General features: G+C 44.8%; 1 protein-coding gene across 1 annotated transcript; it reads left to right on the forward strand.

The window, feature by feature from the left end:
- The first annotated feature begins 11265 nt into the window (after window positions 1-11265).
- Window positions 11266-12669, forward strand: DCPS (decapping enzyme, scavenger). Its single transcript, XM_069235975.1, has one exon. It carries the CDS (start codon window positions 11469-11471, stop codon window positions 12441-12443), a length of 975 nt encoding a protein of 324 aa, XP_069092076.1. The 5' UTR covers window positions 11266-11468; the 3' UTR covers window positions 12444-12669.
- Window positions 12670-19902: the final 7233 nt, after the last annotated feature.

Here is a 19902-nt window from a genome sequence, read left to right on the forward strand (position 1 = left end):
CCCTAAAACCCCCTTGCTACTAACGTACGCTAGCCTTTCTTGAGCCCTAAAACACTTTAAAATCCTTTAATGGTACCCGTCTCCCAACCTACCTACCTAAAAACCCCTTATTGCCCTTTAATGCTATCCCTCCGTGAACCCTAAAACCCCTTACTACCCACCTCAAACAAAACCTTAATGCTTACCTTCCCTGAACCCTAAAATCCACCACAAGCCCATTAATGGTACCCGTCTTCGAACCTACCTACCTAAAAACCCCTTATTGCCCTTTAATGCTATCCCTCTGTGAACCCTAAAACCCCTTACTACCCTTTACACTACCTATGCCTGAACCTAAAAACCTCAAACAAAACCTTAATGCTTACCTTCCCTGAACCCTAAAATCCACCCCAGGCCCATTAATGGTACCGTTCACTGAACTCCACCACCCCTACTACTCCTTAATGCTACTGTTCCATGAATCCCAAAACCCCTCACTTGAAAATGCTCATGTGTACTTCAACAGGATGATGCCCCCATTCCAGCAGGTCCCTCTCGACCAGCTAGTGATGGTATTACTGAGGATGGGGGATTCTGCCAATGCAAGTGTTGTTCCCATGAGAAGCCAGTGCAAATTTTATTCCCATGAGAAGCCAATGCAAGTGTTGTTCCCATGAGAAGCCAATGCAAGTGTTGTTCCCATGAGAAGCCAGTGCAAGTGTTGTTTCCCATGGCGCATGAGGGCTTTGGGCGCTGAGTGGTGGTGGCCCAGCCTGTGTCTTTTTTTCCGTAAGTAAATGGTAATTTGAGTAAACAAACGTAGGCATCTAGAATACAGCAAGCAGATTGGTTTTCTAACCTCTGGTACTGCTGTGTAAACGTAAAATGCAGTAGACCAGTTTTCCTTTTTTTTTCTTCAAAACATTTGTTACAATTAAATTGACCAATTACTTATAGTGCAGTGAAACTGCAAAATGCGACTGCAGGCGCTATACAATAGTAACGGAAGGAGAGGGGGCGGGATCCGGAGCCCAACGCTCAACGCATTTTCTGAGTTGCGGATGTTTCTTGGCCCATGGATGAAAATATCTCGAAACTTGCTTCAGCATTATTGATGGCCCAGTCCACCAGTCCCGTTACACCCTCCATTCACTGTGAATGTTGGGGGGTGGGACGGAGAGGGCGAGGGCCGTCTCGTGATTCCCTCCCTCTCTGTCACTCATGGATACTCACAAGAATTTCAGCAGTCCCTCGCCCCCCTCGTGGCTGTTATTCTTTAAGTGCAGTTCATACACTGCGACGGCCCCCACTCCCCCCGCATATCGACTTCCCTTCCTTTCAGTACTAACATTACTGCACCTAATCTTTGGGGCCAGGTTTTCTGATATTTTTCTGCACTATGTTTGAATGCTCAGCATCTGCATTGCCTAACCAGTGTTGCAAATTGGTTGCCGTATCTGTACCACTATTACCTCTACAGCGCTTTGGAACCCGTTAGAGTTTAGAATCAAAAACTATCACCATGGCACCACTGGAATTATGCGGCACAGGAGCAGAGGATTATGCGAAAATGATGACAGAATTAAGTAGCAAAAAAGGCAAATTACGTGGCGTACCTGATATTATTTCGTTGTTTTGTCATTTTTACACTTGTTAACAATGTCTAGCAAAGGTTTCAACTCATTAGTACCAGTTTAACACTCAAATACAAAAATAATCAACCTAAAGGTGACTAGTCAACCTTTGCAAAGGGCCTTCCACTGTGCTGCAATAACCGTCACCACATTTCTGGTAACTTTTGATCCGTTTGAAGTAGAAACAACATTTTTTTGCTAAAATACGCAGATTATGCAACAGATAATGGATTATATGGGAAATGCAGCAAATTCACAATTATGAGGTGAATGCCATGGATGCAAAATCACATAACTCCAATGGTTCTCATGATGCTAACATAGAAGACTGGGGGCAGATAAGTATTATGGGTTTACAGGTGAGTACAAAAGGGGTAGTGGTGGCAGTGGAGGGAGTTCGTTTTAGTGGAGGGTGGTATTAATTACTGCAAGTGGCTATAGGAAAGGGTGAAGATGGCTGTGGAGGGGGACAGTGGCCGCAGTGGCGAAGAATGGGGGAAAAGGTATCGGGATTGTACAGGGGACTATTGTGGCTGTAAAGTCACCTGGGTTTGCAGTGGATATCTATAGTGGAGGTTAATGGTGACTGTACATGGTGTCGTGGCTGCTGTGGAAAGTGGTGAAAACCAGTGGGTTGGTAGCAGTGGAGGGCAGTAGTGACTACTGGAGTGAGAGCTGCAGTGCAGGGTGGTGGTAACTCGAGTGAGGTGGTAGCAGCAGTGGAGAGGACAACTGCAGTGGAGGGCAGTAGAAACTGTAGTCACCTATATTTACAGTGACAAAGGGAGCTACAATGGTGACTGTACATGGTGTCCTGGTTGCAGTAGAATGGAGGAAGCTGTAGTGGTGGGTGGTGGCTGCAGTGGAGCTGGAAATATCTGGGAAGATTTGAGGATTCCTCCCTCTTGTGCACAGATTGAGACGTGAGAACGATCTTTAGACAGTTTGCATCCAGATCTGCATCAGATTAGAACATTTTAAAGAACCATGATCATATTTCCATTCCAGATCATCACCATCCAACATTTTCAGAGGGAGATGGAGAGGCACCCTACCTTCTACCGAGACTGCTGGGAAAGCAAGATAGACTTGGGCACTAATATAAATCAATATAAGAATTACAAAGACGACAATACAATTTCGAGAATCATTACCTCTTCTAATACCTTGCCAGCTGTTGATCTTCACAGATAAGCAGTCCCATTCTGTAACGCAGACACAAAAGGGCCAATAAATGAGCAGTCTCAGACATTTCTCTCTGCAGACTCTCGCGGTTAGGAGGAAGTTTGACTCAAGTATGTCTTATACCAGGTACAATATAAGCAGGCTAACAAGTTCTGGACAAGTCTTTCTGTAACCAGACATAGGCAAGGGTACTACATGCTACAAAGGTCCATGGCAGATCAGGGCTGCATCTGATGCAGTACCTACCCCTGATGCAGGTTTGAAGAAATAGGGAGATCGCTCAGAATCAGGCCAAGCAGGGTCGGAAAAGTCACACTCACTGAGGTCCCTATTGCCACATTCAAGGGGGTAGTGTGTATGCAGGCGTGATTCAAGATATTGTTCTTGTTTGATGAAAAGGTTAAGAACCTTGAGCACTTCCCTTTTTTAATCAGTAGGCAGTGGGCATCAGGAAAAGCAAACCGGTATTCTATGGAAATAGAGAACGGTATTCTCACAGTAGAGTTAATGTAATTTTTGGAAGTGGGCAGCAATCTTAGCTCTGTTGATGTCTCTCGTCAGCTAAAATGGCTCCAAGAAAAGAGGAGCAGCCAGACTCGTTGAGGGATCAGGTAGCTGAGAGACTTCCCACTACGGGGGATGCAGCCTGTTGCCATGGGCAGCAGGAGGGTCTGCATTCTAATGGTATAATTGCAATGCAGCAGCACGAGAAGAGGTATTGGGAGTGATAGGAATAGAGTAGATAATTGGCAGTGGCCTGCACCCTGTCTAAGTGGGACCCTCACTGTAGTCCGGGTAAGGGAGCCACGCAGCTAAGATAGCCCCCTGCTCAACCCCCGGGTAGCTTGGTACGAGCAGCCAGGCTTATCTCAGAGGCAATGTGTAAAGTATTTGTACAATCACACACAGTAACACAGGGAAAAACAAGAGGTGAAAGGCAAAACTTTGGGGATAACCCTGCAAAAGGGGCCATTTTCAACAGTAAGTCACAAGAGCAGGAGCGTTGTCAGGAGCTGGTGCTGAAGTAGGAGCACTTTGGATTACAGGAGCTGTGTTGTTTTGAGGAGCAGGTGATGCATTCTGATGACATCGTCGAGTATTTACTACGATTATGCCCTGAGATTTCATGTTGGAGAAAATCTACCTGTGAGCGAGATAAAAGTTTGCCATCTGTGTGAGCAAAAAGGGGGATCACACCTCAGGAACTGGTGATGCAAGGGTGGAAACAAGACGTGGCTCAAGAGGTTTTAGTGTAAAACACAGTATGCACCAACAAATGAGAAAGATAACTAGAATACCTGAGACACAATAACTACATGCACATCAACTCTAGAACTACAATGCCCCAATGTTACTTAGAAGAAAGCTACCCCAAACCATCCTTGAAGTATCAGTGGTGTAACGAAAGTCTGAGTCCCTCCCCCCTGCAAAGTACAGGCCCCCACCTCCTTGGACCTAGCAAGGGGCCTGCTGCTCATGCACTGTGTACAGTGCTGAGGGCCCACCCGGGAGCTCAGAGGGAGCCTTTGTTACGCCACTGTGAAGTATGTGGCATGACTAACATATACAGGCCACACAGTGGAACACGAAGGGATGCAACACAAGCCCACAACAACGATACTTCAGAAAAGTATTAGACAATATAATACTCAGCGGTTCACTGAAACGTGTAGACACCTGTTACAGTTCATGTGTAGACAGCATACCACAAAACATGGCACAGTGTCAAATGGAGTATCAAATGGATTTTTTGTCTGCCCAAAGCTATGATATCACTGATACAAAATAAGTTATTAAGTACTGGCAAAGCTCCAGAAGTACTCACCTCCAAACTTTACAGGAGGCCGATTGAACTGGGATTAGGATACTCCTTTACAGAAAATAAAGAATGTATGCAGCTCGTATTACAGCCAGCACTGGAGTGATAACACCCACCTCACAAACACCATGATTAGCAGCAGATCAAGCCCGTTCTAAGGTCCCCTTATACAGGCTAGTAAATGCAAACACATTGACCACAACCATACTCCTACTAGATTATTGGAACAGCTACACAAGGAGGAAAAGCACCACAAAATCCCCCTCACAGCAATCATTGATAATCGAGATTTTCGTCCAGGGATAACGTATGTGAGCTTTCAGAGATGGAGTGGTTTATGGTATTCAATTTACGGACCTAAAAAGGATGGAAGTCTTGAGTTTACCTTGCCAGGAAACTCTTGATCTTCAAAACAACGCATTTGTTAGTAGAAAACGTTCAGTTCACTCACCCATCATGCAAACTCCACCAGTGGATTCCCCTCCATATTTATACTGTCCCTCCAGAAATCAAATAACTTTCCATTACCATGCCACTCTATATTGGACCGCAGACCAACATGTGCATTTGTATATACTGAGAAAATAGGGAATCCTTCTTACAGAAGTTCTGTACATAGTCACAAGTGTTACATCCCTCATTTCATAGCCTTGAAATGCATGTAACAGACTTAAAAAATGAAACAGTAGTAAATATAAGAATCTACCATGCATACGGCCCAGTAAGCACTGGCTACAATACTTGACATCTAATCTCAGCTTTACCATTTCACCTAAATATGCTGGAAATAAGCACTGTATTCTACAACTAGGGGCACAGGGCATTGACATTTCCCTGAGAAGGGCGGCTTATTGGCCTTGCCACCAGAATCACTGCCATCCCAAGTGCTCTACTGGACTAAGTGGAACCGTGAAACCAGGAGATAACCAGTTTTTCATCCGTGCCTCTCATTTGGCCAAATTGTGTGCTCTTGGGCGCTCGCTTTTTGAAATTATTCACTTGCTCCTTTTTTGGCAAGGTTGTGAGTATTTAGACTCAATGTGTGGTTACAAATGGACAGGATAGTACCGTCAGAGGAAAAAAGTTTCCAGATTCATTGTATTTTCACAGAAATGCACTACAGCAGTAAATGTATAACCTTTGTATCAGATAGTAGTGTGAGGAGTCTCGGGTGTATTACACTAACAAATCGAACCTTGGCTAGTCGTACTCTTCCTGTATCCCTGTCCACTAATCTGACAATATGCTAGCCCTATGAAATATGCTTAATTGAACAAATAAACAAGAAGGGCATACTGCCAAGACAGGTCCCCAACATGGTATTCATTAACACATTCATGGCAGTTTGCCTGCAAGAGGCTAGATCTGCATCTCAACAGAGGCCATGCTTTTGAAACTGCATTGTGCAGGACCCCGCCTATATGGCAGCCCCTCCGTTGTAGCCACCAACGGAGTTCATGAGTGAGAGCTGCTTGTCCTTTCAGAGAGTTAAAAGTTGTGGGGCCCAAAATGTGAGAAACTGGGTGTCCTGGAGGGCCTCTTTGAGGGCACAAGACAGCAGCCATGATTGCAGGACAAGCCTGCAAAATGCTGGACAGTTGGTGATCCTAGCATTATTTGGAGCATAGACCATCAGTACAAGCCATCCTCGGAGCTGGGTCCCTCCATACCTGCACAAACCAAAATGTCTTCACTGTTGCACGGTGGCGTCTCTACTGCATAACTCACTTAGATCCTCATTAAGAGTTGAAATATTTCACCCGGAGCGATAATCATTTGAAGTGCCCTTGGGCCTGGAATTATCAGGTCTACAAATTCTGCAGCCAATAATTATCGAAGGACACACTGGGCCTGTCACTAATGCTGCAGGGCATGGGCATGGGCATTGCGCCCCACAGCCCCACGAATCCCTCCCCCTAAAGCACCTGCAGCAGTCCACAGGGAGTAAACAATGTTCCCCCTGAACAGGCATAAGTGTGCTCGGGACTCCTTCGCCCTGACCACCACCTCTACTCCTCACCAGCACTGCGGCTGACACTTTCCGACTGCACAGAACAGGAGGAAAATGACAGCTTTTTTGTTGTTGAAATTGGGAAAATGTGCCTGATAAAGCACCCTGTGGTCCAGGTCTGAACAGTTACTCCTCATTTCAGGGGGAAAAAACTCACAATGGCCAGACTCTGGTGCAGAGATACGGCTGTTAATTCAAATTCTGCCCTCCTCCCCCAGTATTTTAGCACCAAAGTCTGACCAGCTTGTAACAAGGGCCGTAGTTTGTGGTCCATTGATGTGATTCAGGGGATGTCAGGGGTCGCAGCTTTGACCCTTGGCTTGCCCTTTGCGACCTCTGGCACTGCCTTTGCAACCCCTGACCTCAGAGGTGGCCAATTCATTGCCAAGAACAACAGGGCAGCATGTCCTTATCGATGTCACTTTGGATGCCACTGTCTTTTTCTGTAATTATTTGCTACATTAATAGTGAATAATATATATATATATATTAGTGTACTAAAAATGGAGAACGATTAGCTGGAATATGCACTTCCATGGCATCTGAGGTAAGTAAAATGCTTTGAAATATATGTTGTGTGCATGCTTGCGGGTGAGAGTGTATGTAGGTGTAAATTTGTGTATGTGTTTAAGTATGTGTGAGAGTGAAAGGAGAGGTCATAGGGCATGTGATGTCAATTCCGCTATCCCTGGCATTTCAGTGAATTGACGTCTATGTGATCCATTCGTATATCCCCCTTCAGGATATGGAGCTCTTATTAGTCAACCCACCCCCATTTAAATATCCCATAAGCACATGGCTCCCTTAACACATACACTGCCTCTATATATTTAATTTAGTTTAATTGTTTCAGCTTCATGTCTTACAAAATATACAAGAAAACATAGTACATACAACAATAAAAAACATCATTACATGAGATCATTGTTCATTCTTTAAAAATGTTAAACTTAAAAGCAGGCTTCGGCTTCATCTAAACCTACCTAATCCCCGTGGAAAACCCACATACACATGTGCAAGTAAACAATTTACAGTTCCCACCCCTATTATATCTGGGGGTGGAACATTTCCCGGCGATAGCATCCTATACAAAGGGGCCTCGGGAAAAAGAATGTGAGTTCTCACAATGATTAATATTAGCAGCAGTGGTTTTGATACCAAGCCATATTCGTTAATATTAGGCGGTCTTATGCAAGTGCAGTTTTAATGCAATTTACTCCTTTAGACTTTAAAAGACTTAAAAAGGGGGTGGAGACAGCTACGGCTTGCTACAACAAGTTTCTTACAAAACAAGGTGAAGTGGGCCATAGCGTCCTATGCAAAGGGCCTCAAGACAAATGAAGTGCAAGTGCTCATGATGATTAATATTAGCAGCAGTGGGTCTAATATATTTAATATTAAAGTATTATGTATTAAAAAAGTAATAAATATATCTCATTTATGTAACAAAGGACCGTGTATCTCACAACAACAACTATAGCCCTATAGATCTTGTGAATCGAATGGATCTACTGGTCCAATCAGCCCTAGTTTAGTTGGTAACTCCCTCAGCCAGGGCCAAGTGTCCCATACATATGAGGCTATCAAGTTGTGTTTGTTAATGTTAGCTGGTCTTGTGCAAAGTGCTAGTGCAGTTTTAAAACATTTACTCCTTTAGACTTAAAAAGAGGGTGAAGCCATCTACCCCTTGCTGCAACAAATTTCTTGCAAAACAGGGTGAAGAGGGCTACATTATCTACCTCCCTGGGGCAGCAATCAGAGTACTCAAGTCCTGCAGCCAGCCTACGCATCCATACCAGATAACCTCTTAGGGGCAATACACCCAGTCTAAATGTAATATAAAGGGACCGCTTCAATTCAGGGTACAACAGATCCAGGTAGTCTGGGGAGGTTGACTCGTAAACATTAGTAAAGTAATAGCCTGTGATCGAATCAGGCCTAATTCCCTGATACATCCTCCTCTTGCTAAATTCCTGGTATCGCTCTTTTACCTTACCCGCAGTATCCTGTCCGATTGCGCCCGGGTCCTCCCAGAGCACCTTCAGCCGGAGGTTTGCTAGGGTACCTTTAACATGAGTTCCCCATGAGCGCCCTCCTAGTCCACCACTCGCAGTGACCTCTTCAAGCGTTTCTAGGTACACCACTGCCCTAGGATTGCGGACTAACCTCACCCAATATAGTATTGGCCTTAAGGCTGCTATTTCTGATATCAGCACCCAGTTTAGCTCTGCAAAGAGAGCCTTCAGGGGGGTACCTGGCCCTAAGCCCAGTAAGGATTTTAAAAAATTATTTTCGGCTGTCTGTAGCACACTAATATCAGCGTACCTCCAGAGTTCTGCTCCATGGAGTACTGCAGCAACTGCCTTCCGGGCATATATTTATTTTTTGCTCCAATTTTATGTTTAAACTTCAGTATTGCTTAAGGGCTGTAGCTGCCTTTCCAACTTGGCGACCCCAGCTCAGATTCTCTGAAAACTGCACACCTCAATAGTCAAAGTACTAAGCAGCCTCAATCGGTGTGTGGTTGATGGCTAGCTTCCGCCAGAGACTGGGGGAGGGTCGCATGGTCATCCCCATGGTCTTCACACAATTAATAGTTAGCGATTTTTCCTCACAATATTTAACAAAACAGGTGAGTAGTCTATGGACTGCGTTCTCAGTGCATGCCATAAGTACTGCATCATCTGCGAAGAGTAGTATTGGGACCCTCCTACCAGCAACAACGGGGATGTCTAACTGATCCCCTAGAAGATAATCAGCCCCATCATTCAAGAAAAGGCTAAAAAGTAAGGGAGCCAGGACACAGCCCTGTTGTACACCTTTTTGTACCTGAATGGGGTCTGTGCACTTCCCACCCATCCCATATCTGACTCTGGCCGTATTATCTACATGCAATGCCGCTATAGCTTTCACTAGGGGGACATCGACCCCTAGATCCATCAATGTCTTCCACAATTTGCCCTTATCTACTAAGTCAAAAGCAGTTCTCAGATCTATAAAGACCAAATACAGAAAGGACCTCCTAACTACTGTGAATTTATGTCAGATCTTATAGAGGCAAAAAATCTGGTCAATAGTTCCCACCCGAGGCCGGAAGCCAGCTTGTACCTCTGTTATCACACCCTGGGCGTCAGCCCACCCCTGTAGGCAATTAAGTAAAACTTTCCCTAAGACCTTCCCAGCACTATCTAATAGGGAAATCGGCTGATAATTTGCAGGGCGGCCTCTGTCGCCCTTCTTATAAATCGGAACAGTGATAGCAGAACGCCAGGACTGCAGTACTGCATTACCCTCAGGGGTAGCATTGAACACCTTGGTAAGTATTTTAGCCCAGAAGTAGGGTGCCTCAAGATAGAGGTCCACTGGGACCATATCATGGCCTGAGGCCCTATTCTTCTTCATTGCACTCTATGCTCTAATCACTTCTGGGATTAAAATTCCTATTTCGCTGGTGGTGGTAAAAGGGCCACCTAGCCTCTGTCTGGAAGCCAGGGGGTCGACCACGCAGGTTCTATACAATATACTAAAATGGTAAGCCCAGGCAACTGGGCCTATGTGAGTTTCAACAACATTCGTTGTCCCCTTCCCCACTCTTGCTACAAGTTCCCAGAATTTAGTGGTACTGTGGTCAAGAATGCTTGCTCTAAGTTCAGCCCACATTGCATTTTGGTATAACCGTTTCTTTGTTGCTAGCATGTACTTATAATCTCTTCTGGATTCTTTAAATTTCCCTTCGCTAGCCGAGCTGTTGTGGCGCTGTGTTAGGGCAAGCAAGACTTCTCTTTTTTCTTTTGCGCACTCCTTGCCAAACCATCCTTCATATCCTAGTTGCCCTTTTCTAGTTATACCAACTGGCTTAGTCCGTACTGGTTTAGACCACAAGACTCCTAGCTTCTTTGTCATTTGGTCATAGGCAGCCAGTATAAGAGGACTATTGTTGGCCGGGGCCTTTGTGATGGATTGTTCGTGGTAGGCTATTATGGGTTCTAACTGCCTCTATATAGTGCATTGCTAACATGTTTCTATCTTTCTCCTTAGGGCATAGCATCTAAGTACATTGCTTCTACACCACAAATACCACCTATTGGAGTCTCTGAGAACAATACTACTCCGAAAAAGCTGAAGTGCAGTTTAAGTATATTCCAGCTCCTGTCAAGTCCAGCTTTGGAGCTCCATGCATTTTATATAGTCTTTTCCAGGACTGGCAGCCATCAGGGGTAGGGTGTTGGAATCCTGAGGGCTATGGTCAGGCAGCACACCAAAGCTCAAGTCATGTGAGTACAGTCTTGTGGTCAGTGGAGGCTTCTTAGCAATATACATGCTGGTGAGCGGCAGAGGGAGGTAGGAGGATAGTACGATTGGGCTTGGAATCATCCGAACAGCGAACAGTTGCGAATTTAGTAAAAAAAATTGTAGCACTGGCACCCTGAATTGTTTCCAGCTCTTGCACAAAAGTGTAAAACACACATTGCCAACGTTAAGATGCCTGGGTTGCATTCTGCCCCAGCTAGAATATTTAAAAAACATTCTGCTGCAAAAAAAACACGTAGCAATGATTGCTGTCTGCATTAGATCGTCCTCAAACCATGCACTTGCAGTCAGAGGGCAACTGGTGATGACGTGTCTGCGACGCAAGTACAACCCGGGTGGCTCTCGGCGGCAGAATGCGGGTCGGTAGAGGGGCACACGGAAGTCCTGGGTACCACTACCTGCCGCATACTCAAAAACTCTGGCCTGGAGATCTACTGGAGTGGCGGCGACCCTACCTCTAAGGTTGCGCAGAACAAACTGACCTTGCGTTCCGCGCACGTTGTTCAGTTTATTCATTTTCATCATCCCGATGGCCGAGGCGGGAGCGCCGGCTTGCTGCAAGCGGAAGCGGGAAAACGAAGCCAATGGCGGCTCCCAGGACGGCGCTGGGGCAGGTGCCTCTCCCTTGGCGGGTTTCCAGCTGCAGCGGGTCCTCGGGGACTCTGCCCGCGAGAAAATCATTTTTCTGCACGGTAAGGTGAATGACGAATCGGGCTCCGAGAGGGATGCCGTGGTGATCTTAGAGAAAACCCCGTTTCTTGCAGAAAACATCACCGACGTACTCCACGGCGACCCTGCGCCCCAGCTGCAGATGAGTAACGATGTGTACAGCACGTACAGCCTGCGGCCCCCGTCGCAGCTGAATGAGATAAAGACCACTCTCATTTTCCCAGCAACAGAAAAACATATTAAAAAATATCTCCGGCAAGAGGTCTTTCTCATTCAGGAGACGGGGGAGGATTACAGAAACATCACTCTGCCCTTTATTGAGTCGCAGAGCTTCAGTTTACAGTGGGTGTATAACATTCTGGAAAAGAAAGCCGAGTTAGACCGAATTGTCTACGAAAACCCTAGTCCGACGGATGGCTTTGTCCTCCTTCCTGATTTTAAGTGGGATCAAAAGCAGGTGGATAATTTGTATCTAATTGCAATATGCCACATTCGAACAGTAAAGAGTTTGCGAGACTTATCCAGCGAGCATCTTCCTTTGTTGACCAACATCTTGAACGAAGGCCAGGACGCAATTAGAAAGCGCTATGCCATAAGTGGGAGCCATCTGAGGGTATATCTCCACTACCAGCCTTCGTACTATCACCTTCATGTCCATTTCACTGCCCTAGGCTACGATGCCCCCGGCACATCCGTGGAGCGCGCTCACCTTCTGTCTGATGTCATCCAGAACCTGCAGCTGGACTCGCAGTACTACCAGAAGCGCACCATCACCTATGCCCTCAGAGCGGATGATCCCTTGCTCCAGAAGTTCAGAGATGCGGGGAAATGCTAGTTGTTGTGACAAATGAATTCTTCAATTTTAGTGTATTTTGATATGTCGTTTTTTCGATTAAAGGCGTTGTTTTCACATGTCTTTTTCATTGGTCTGAAAAAAGGATAAATCTCCTGTTAGTTACTCCTTAGATGCTGCATGACGTACTTGCAAATTATCTGTGGAGGCAGCTACAAGACAGTAGGTTTAGCTGATTTTTATAATAAACTTCAACATTTTAAAATGATTGGCGATTCAGTGTAATTTTAACATGTAAAATAGCCCCTCGTACATCGCAATAAAGCACTCCATGGGGAGACTGAATTATAAACCATATGGAAAATAGCATGACGTTAGAGGAAAAATACTCCAATGTGCACAGTCAAAGCCCAAACATATGTATATTTTAAAAGTTGGTCCCAATAGGTCTTGCAGACAACTGTTCTATCAAGTCGGATCTAAAAGCCGTACATAGTCGCACTGAGCAGCATTTGATAAATATGTTCCATTGAACCAAAACTAAAGCACTCCAGGCGTAGGTTAGAGGTAGGAGCAATGGAGGATGCGCAAGGATGCCAAAAATACAAGTAATAAAGAATAAAAGATACACATTCGAAATGGCAAGGGCAGATTACAAAGCTCTTTTACAATACGTTTGACAAAAGCCCAGTTAATGCAATTGCACAGTAGTATTTTCTGGGGAAAATTCGATACTTTATGATTTCCAATGTCATTATGAAGCAAGCAGAAAGGAGTCACTTGTAGAAGTAAGTTGACTTTAAATTAAAGATTCACATGTAGTTAAACATCACCGGAGTCCACTCCGAGCTCCCGTACAACTGTAGCTCCAATCTCCCCATCTTCACATTCCAAAGAAGCCCCAGGCTGATGCATTCCATAACAGAACCTCTCCGCAATATGACATACAAAATATGTAAAGGGTTGAAAGACTACTGGCGTAACCACACCAGAATCAATATGATCTTATTTTCAACTTGGGAATACTACACATTAGCATACCACATTGCATCTACAAGGTGTGCATGGTGAGAATGGAATATTTTATTTTTTGGCATTTTTTTTATTTATGGATGTCCTCTAACGCTTATAATGTGGAATTTCCAAGTTGCTTCATAGACCCATTAAGACCTGTTAAGGGCAATCGAACCATGGTTGTGCTCCATTTTGTGGATACAGTACTGCTACCTGACGCTCTTCTATGGGCACAAAACATTTTTGTACAGTATACTTGGGGGACAGTTTATCCCTTGTATAAAATGAGGGCAAGATTTGCATACAAATCATGTAAAGCAGTGGAGAAATCAAAGTTGCCGCACTGCATTGCACACAAGGAGGACAGCGCCATATCTACAAAGAGATGGCAGTGTTGGTGGCATCCCCTTAGCGTAAGGTTGTGTGCTTGATGTCCAACATAAGTTTAGTATTGGAAGGGTACTATTAAAATATACAATACTTGGACATTGCCTAAAACTTTTCTAACTTTGAATGCGTGGTATAGGTTTTGCATGTGTGCTGTCATTGTAGCACACATACAAAATTAGAAAAAATTTGAGGAAGGAAAACTAGTCTCAAATGTTACGCCTTCTTTGATGAGGCATACATTTTTAGTGCAAAGCTCTGCCTACATTTTTTTTTGTAGATAGGGCTTTGCGTCAGATACCATGAGGCTTCATGAAACTGCCCATGTACCACCACCCATAGCGCGCCCCCTTAAACCGAAGTAGCCCAAAGTGCTAGTGTGCTTAACTTTGGGATTACTTTCCAGCCAAGTCATGATTTGTACTGGAAAGTAAATTGAACTTAAGACTGCTGATTTGTGTCACCTTTTGTGACCCGGTTCCACTGCAAAGCTTTGATAAATCTATTCCTTTCGTTTTGAGCTCCTAGTTCAGTATTACTCATTTTCTGCAGTCTTTTGTTTCCGGTCACGTTTTGCACATTGTCCTGCTATTCCCACTTCAGGAGCAGCTAACGTGACAAATATCAGAATGGGAAGTGGGGTCCCGGCCCAGTTTCCCAGACTTCCTGTGGGATCATAGGGAAGAGCGAATGAAGACTGCCGGGTGCGGGCAGCTCAGGGGAGTTCTCTATTTTGTGACTGTTTTAACATCCTACTAGCACCGGGTCGAGCTTCTGTGCTTTGATGTGATTGGGGACTCAAAGTGAGACCCCGCTCTTCCTCCGCAGCAGAGGTGCCTAAACAGACACGTGCGCTTTATGGTCTTGTCACTGACACTCGGAGCTCAATTAGCAAGGCCGCTAAACGCAACTTCCTTTCATCTGCTGATGCCCGGCAGCTGGGGGCCACCTCCCTAGACATGGGAAGGGACGGGCCGCCCTAAGTGGCTGGTATCATTTATGTGTCAGCTGTTTATTCACCCCCTAATGATCCCCCTGTTTATCCTGTGCTTTCAGCGGAACCTCTTTATTGCCGTCGCAATGACGTGCAAAGCATAGCACAGGCACCGGCGCATTAGGGGGACCATGCCTAGGGTAGATAGACTGGGAAGGAACGAAGGTAGACCCCATCCGTGAACTTTTACACGTACGCTATACTCAGTACAGATGGCAGCGTTCTTAAGCCAAAAAAATATTTTTAAACACGTAATTAATTTTAGCATCAGGGCGCTGAAGAGAACATTTTGTTGTTTGTATCGGGGCCATCCAACATGAGCATGATCCTTCTGAGGACAGAATGGTGTGCTGAGTCCGGTTGAGACAGCATGGCAGAAATTAGCAGTGGTCGTTTAATTGGCACAGCCCACCGCACAGCTAGAATTAAATGTTTTTGTTCCACAGACTTATTATTTGAGGCACAGGATATAAAAGCGATTCTGTCAGTACACAGTCAGGATTTTTGGCCCATTTGAAAACTATTTTAATAGCGAGGGCCTAACTAACAGCGATTCTGCCACAAAGCTGGGCCAGATAGGCATCACCTCCCTCATCCAGCCCCCAAAACAGGCCTCACCCTCAATCTTTTGGGAGATTTCGCTGTGTTCTTTATTGCCACTACAGCATTGCTGTGCCACTGCACATTGCCTGACGTGTCCATTAGGGAACTGGAAAGATGTGTTTTTATTAGGCAGCAGTGTCTGCTATGTTGAATATTCCACTTGATCTGTTACAAATGGTTTACTGGAGCCATAAACGAGCGCATTGGACTACACGTTTATAAGAACAATTTTACTGGTCGAATAAAATAACCAATCAAACCAGTCAAGCAATAACCATAACACCAGCCAAGACCAACAGGCACTACGAAAAGTGCCAGCTGAGACCACTTCACACCAATAGGTAGAAATACTACCTGAAATCCAGTTACTATCAGACTCCAAAAGCCGAAAACAGTTTTATGTCCGAATATCAGACACAAAAATATCACCTGATATACATAGTGTCGTAAATATCATTTACAAATGTGTCACCTCTCGTGATGTAGCTTTCCTATTAAATCCAATTGGGTGACATTTTTGTATACTATATTTAGAACACAATATTTATGCCAGACAGTAGTCTGACAATGTAATTCTGGTACCAAATTGCCAAAAACTGGAGTTGAAACTGATATCAGATCAGCAATATTTCATATGCCAAGAAGCATTTGGAACTAATACTTCCTCCATGTCAGTTCAATGGATTAACAAAAAATCATGTGCAAGTAAGTGGAGTCAATAGGAATCATTTGTAACTGACAAACTCGAATTATTACTAAAGACTGCCAAAATTACGCTTTCCCTTCGTTGCATGGGTAGATCAGCTGTGAAAAATACTGACAACTGTTCCTAACCATCTCTAAGTGGATCGTAATCCCAAAATGGAGAACAGTGGTTTAGACCAGGTCAGGACAGGTAGTAGCATAGTTATAAGATGCTAGTGGGCTGCTTACGTGCCTGCAAAATAGACCACGTACAGCCCAGGAGTGAGGGAAGATGTTTGAGAGTGAGAGGTTATGGATTTCTTACAGCTCACCGAGACCGCCTCTCAGAACAGGTGGTTGAGAATGGCTTTTGGACACCGAAGCACATGCTTTGTTTTTAAATTTACATAGGGTGATTGCGAGAAGTTTGAGTGCACTCGTTAACAGGTATGTTTTGAAAAATTGTCTCCATGGTGTATACAAATGTGATCAATTATACATCACAAATGTTTATATAATGTCTCCATTTCACAGTTCTTTTCTGATTATTAATCAGATATGTAAAAGATGAATACAACCAGAAACACTTTTCCGCACGCAAATGGCCTCTGGTTGATTTCCTTGCACCTACTTGCCAAGTTCCGGACCTTAACTCAATTTTTGCAAAGAATAGTACACAATAGTCCATTGTCTAAAAATTTGCTCCAACAGACTGAGATGGCACAGTCAGCTGTCTCTATTGAAAGGAGTGTGGTCCTTTTTGCTAGGATTTCACTTATCTGCCTTTTGGTATTGTTACTCTTCTCATTTGTTTTAAGAATATTTATTCACATATTTAATCAAAACACATTATTACATGGAAATGTTAATTCTTGACAGGCTAATGGTGTCTGAGATCCACTGTCAAAGAAATGTAATCCTTTTTGGATCGAGACTACCAGACAGCACAGCTGTTGTGTAAGAACATACAGAGGCTTGGGACCCACAAGCTATTTTCCATTGGTTGGCTTTCCTGTCACTCTCATTTGCCTGCTTTTAATTGCTGCCTCAGCTTGTGAAACTTGTCTTTGCCCCTCCGATGGAGCATATCATTCTTACCATCTCTTTTGACTGGCTGTCTTGTACTTTTTAAGTTTTGGGGAAGCACTCTGCAAGAGTGTATGTGTTTTCTAGCTGTCTTCATTGTGAGTTTCTCTTCTGCACTCTGTGTTGCTCACTGTCGCCCGCGAGCTTCTCCCTTCCCCTACCATGTTGCTGTCTCTCACGTGCCCTCCCCATCGTTGCATTCTCACATGTGTGCTTCCCCTGCTCCACGTTGCTATCTCACCCATCCTTTCTTCTCCCAAACCCCACCGTCCATGTTTCTTTCCTTTCGCACCTCTCCCTTCTTGTTGCGCTCCCCCACCTACACCCTCTTACTCTGTTGCTTCTCTTCCCATCCCCTGCATTCCCCCTCACGCCCTCCATATAGCTCCCCTTACCCTCCTTGTTGCTCATCCTGCCAGCACCTTCTGTGTTGCACTCTCCCTCCACCTGTGCTTAAAGACAAGTTTTTGTCAATCCAACACAGATCGGCAGATAAAAAGAAAACAAAGCTGTTGTATAATATGCTTTTTTCCTTATTTATCCATGCTGCACAGCATCGGGTATGCTGTGCAGCATGGCTAAAAACCATGAACAAAACCAAAATGAAATGATGGACGGAGTGTTGAAACTTTTTACTCTCTCACCCCCGTCACTGATCTGGGTTTAATCTATCGTTATTTTGCTTTGCACGTCACACCAGTTTGGACCCACCCATATGCAAATCAGTTTTGACCTTGCTCCCCATGGGAACAGTCCAGCCCGAACTGCCAAGCCGGGTCTCCCTGGACTGGAAACGAGCATCCTGGGACAGGTTTCGGGGTATCGCCCCTCATCAGCCAGGCTAGCTTGAATCCAGTGGGGCAGCGAGCAAGGGACCCACGTCTAGGCCTACCCTTGCCACTTAGGGCACACATAGCAAAACCAAAATAAAATGATGGCTGAAGTGTTGAAACTTTTCAAACACTCACCCCAGTCACAGATGTGGGTTTAATCCATTGTTATTTTGCTCCCATCTCACCCCAGTTTAGACCCAGCCATATGCAAGTCAGCCTTGACCCTGCTCTCCATGGGAACAGTCCAGGTCCTCCCTGTACCGTAAACAAGTGTCCTGGGCCCGGTTTTGGGGTATCAACCCTCATCAGCCAATCTAGCTTGGTCATATTCTGATGGTAAGATAGCTCAGTTGGTTAACACACTGATTTAAAAAAATACTTTCAGACCTCAGAGCCACAGGTTCTGTATTCGCTACTTTACCCCTAACAGCAACAATTTACACTGGTTTCTAATTCTTGAATGTAAATTTAGAATGTGATATAAAAAGATCCTCATTCTAAAGAGAAACCTGAGGCATGGTGTGAAACCAGAGGTGCCCAAAAGACTAAACTAAGGGGCATATTTATAATGCCCAAGCGCCACCTTGTGCCACATAACATCATTATTTTTTACATTAATGTGGCCCAACGAGGCTGAAATCCCCGCGCCGTATTTACAGGGTGGCACAATGCATGCATTACACCACTCTATAACCCTTTGTGCTACATTATGCCTGCGCCAGGAATGAATGTATGCAAAGGGGGTGTTCGCCCATTAGTGGAGCTGGAAAATGGTGCAAAGAAATCTGAGATTTCCTTGCGCCATTTTGTATGGCACTTTTAACGCCTGCTAAAGAGCAGGTGTTAAAAGGGGGCTTCCATTCTTTAGATTGGAGCCCTATGTACTCTGCAGGAGCCACGCCAATATTTTGGCACTTCTGCAGAGTACATCAATAGCATCATGAGAAATGACGCTATTGCCCTGTACTCTGCATCATGGTGCGCAGTATTTTAAATACATGGTGACGGTAGAGGGGCGCTAAGGGGGTGCAGGGAAAGTGGCGCTGCACTCAGTGCAGCGCCACTTTCCATAAATCTGCCCCTAAGTTTGAATAAAAACTAGATGATGTGATTCCCTTGGTATAGGCATCATAGTGCCCAGCCCACGTAAATGACCTTCCTGAACTTCGTGTTGTTAAGGGCTCGATAGAGAAGACTCAAGAATCAGGAGTAGGATAACCTGGGGGGTGGAGGGGCAGAGGCATGTCGCTAGGAAGTACCTCTACACTGTGACACACAGATGGATCAGTAGCAAGGGCATTGGGTCAATTGGGGTTCATTATATAAAGGTATATGATGTGGAATCAGGGCTGGTTCCATGAGGTCTGAATAGGGTTTACCCCACACCCCAAGAAAAGAATACTCAGATGTTCTCGTGTGGAATTGTGCCAATTTGTGAATTTCACAAGTGTGTTTGCAGATACAGTTTCTGAACTGGTGAAATCCAGGAAGAGGTGTTCGAATATGTGGTGTTTACTCGAGACACAGCACCTCAGCCACTGGGCACTGCCATCATCCACACTCTGGCAAGAGACTAACCCCTGTTCATTACACCAGCCTCCACCATCTTGAGTCCTAGGTGGAGAGAGAGAAAACTTGTCCTTGTCCATTGGCCCACATCCTCTTTAAGGTGATTGGTGGATAGTATCAACAGGCTGTTGAGACATGGCTTCTTTGGTAGCACTTTCTGGCATTAGGGCATTATGCCCCAGCGTATTAGGGTTACTTAAAGTAATGAAGCTCAAATAACATCAGGCAAGAGGGCTGCTCAAATCCCAGTTTAGATGCTAACAGAAATTTGTGCTAAAAAGAAGATTCCTTCTTTGACACAAATTGCACACTTCCATCCTTTTTGCCTTCA

This window comes from Pleurodeles waltl, chromosome 5, assembly GCF_031143425.1.
Source record: "Pleurodeles waltl isolate 20211129_DDA chromosome 5, aPleWal1.hap1.20221129, whole genome shotgun sequence".
In the NCBI taxonomy this organism is placed as follows: Eukaryota; Metazoa; Chordata; class Amphibia; order Caudata; family Salamandridae; genus Pleurodeles; species Pleurodeles waltl.

What these genes read in the sequence shown, in the direction of transcription:
- DCPS (XM_069235975.1), top strand. Translation starts at nt 11,469, where the DNA reads ATGGCCGAGGCGGGAGCGCCGGCTTGCTGCAAGCGGAAGCGGGAAAAC.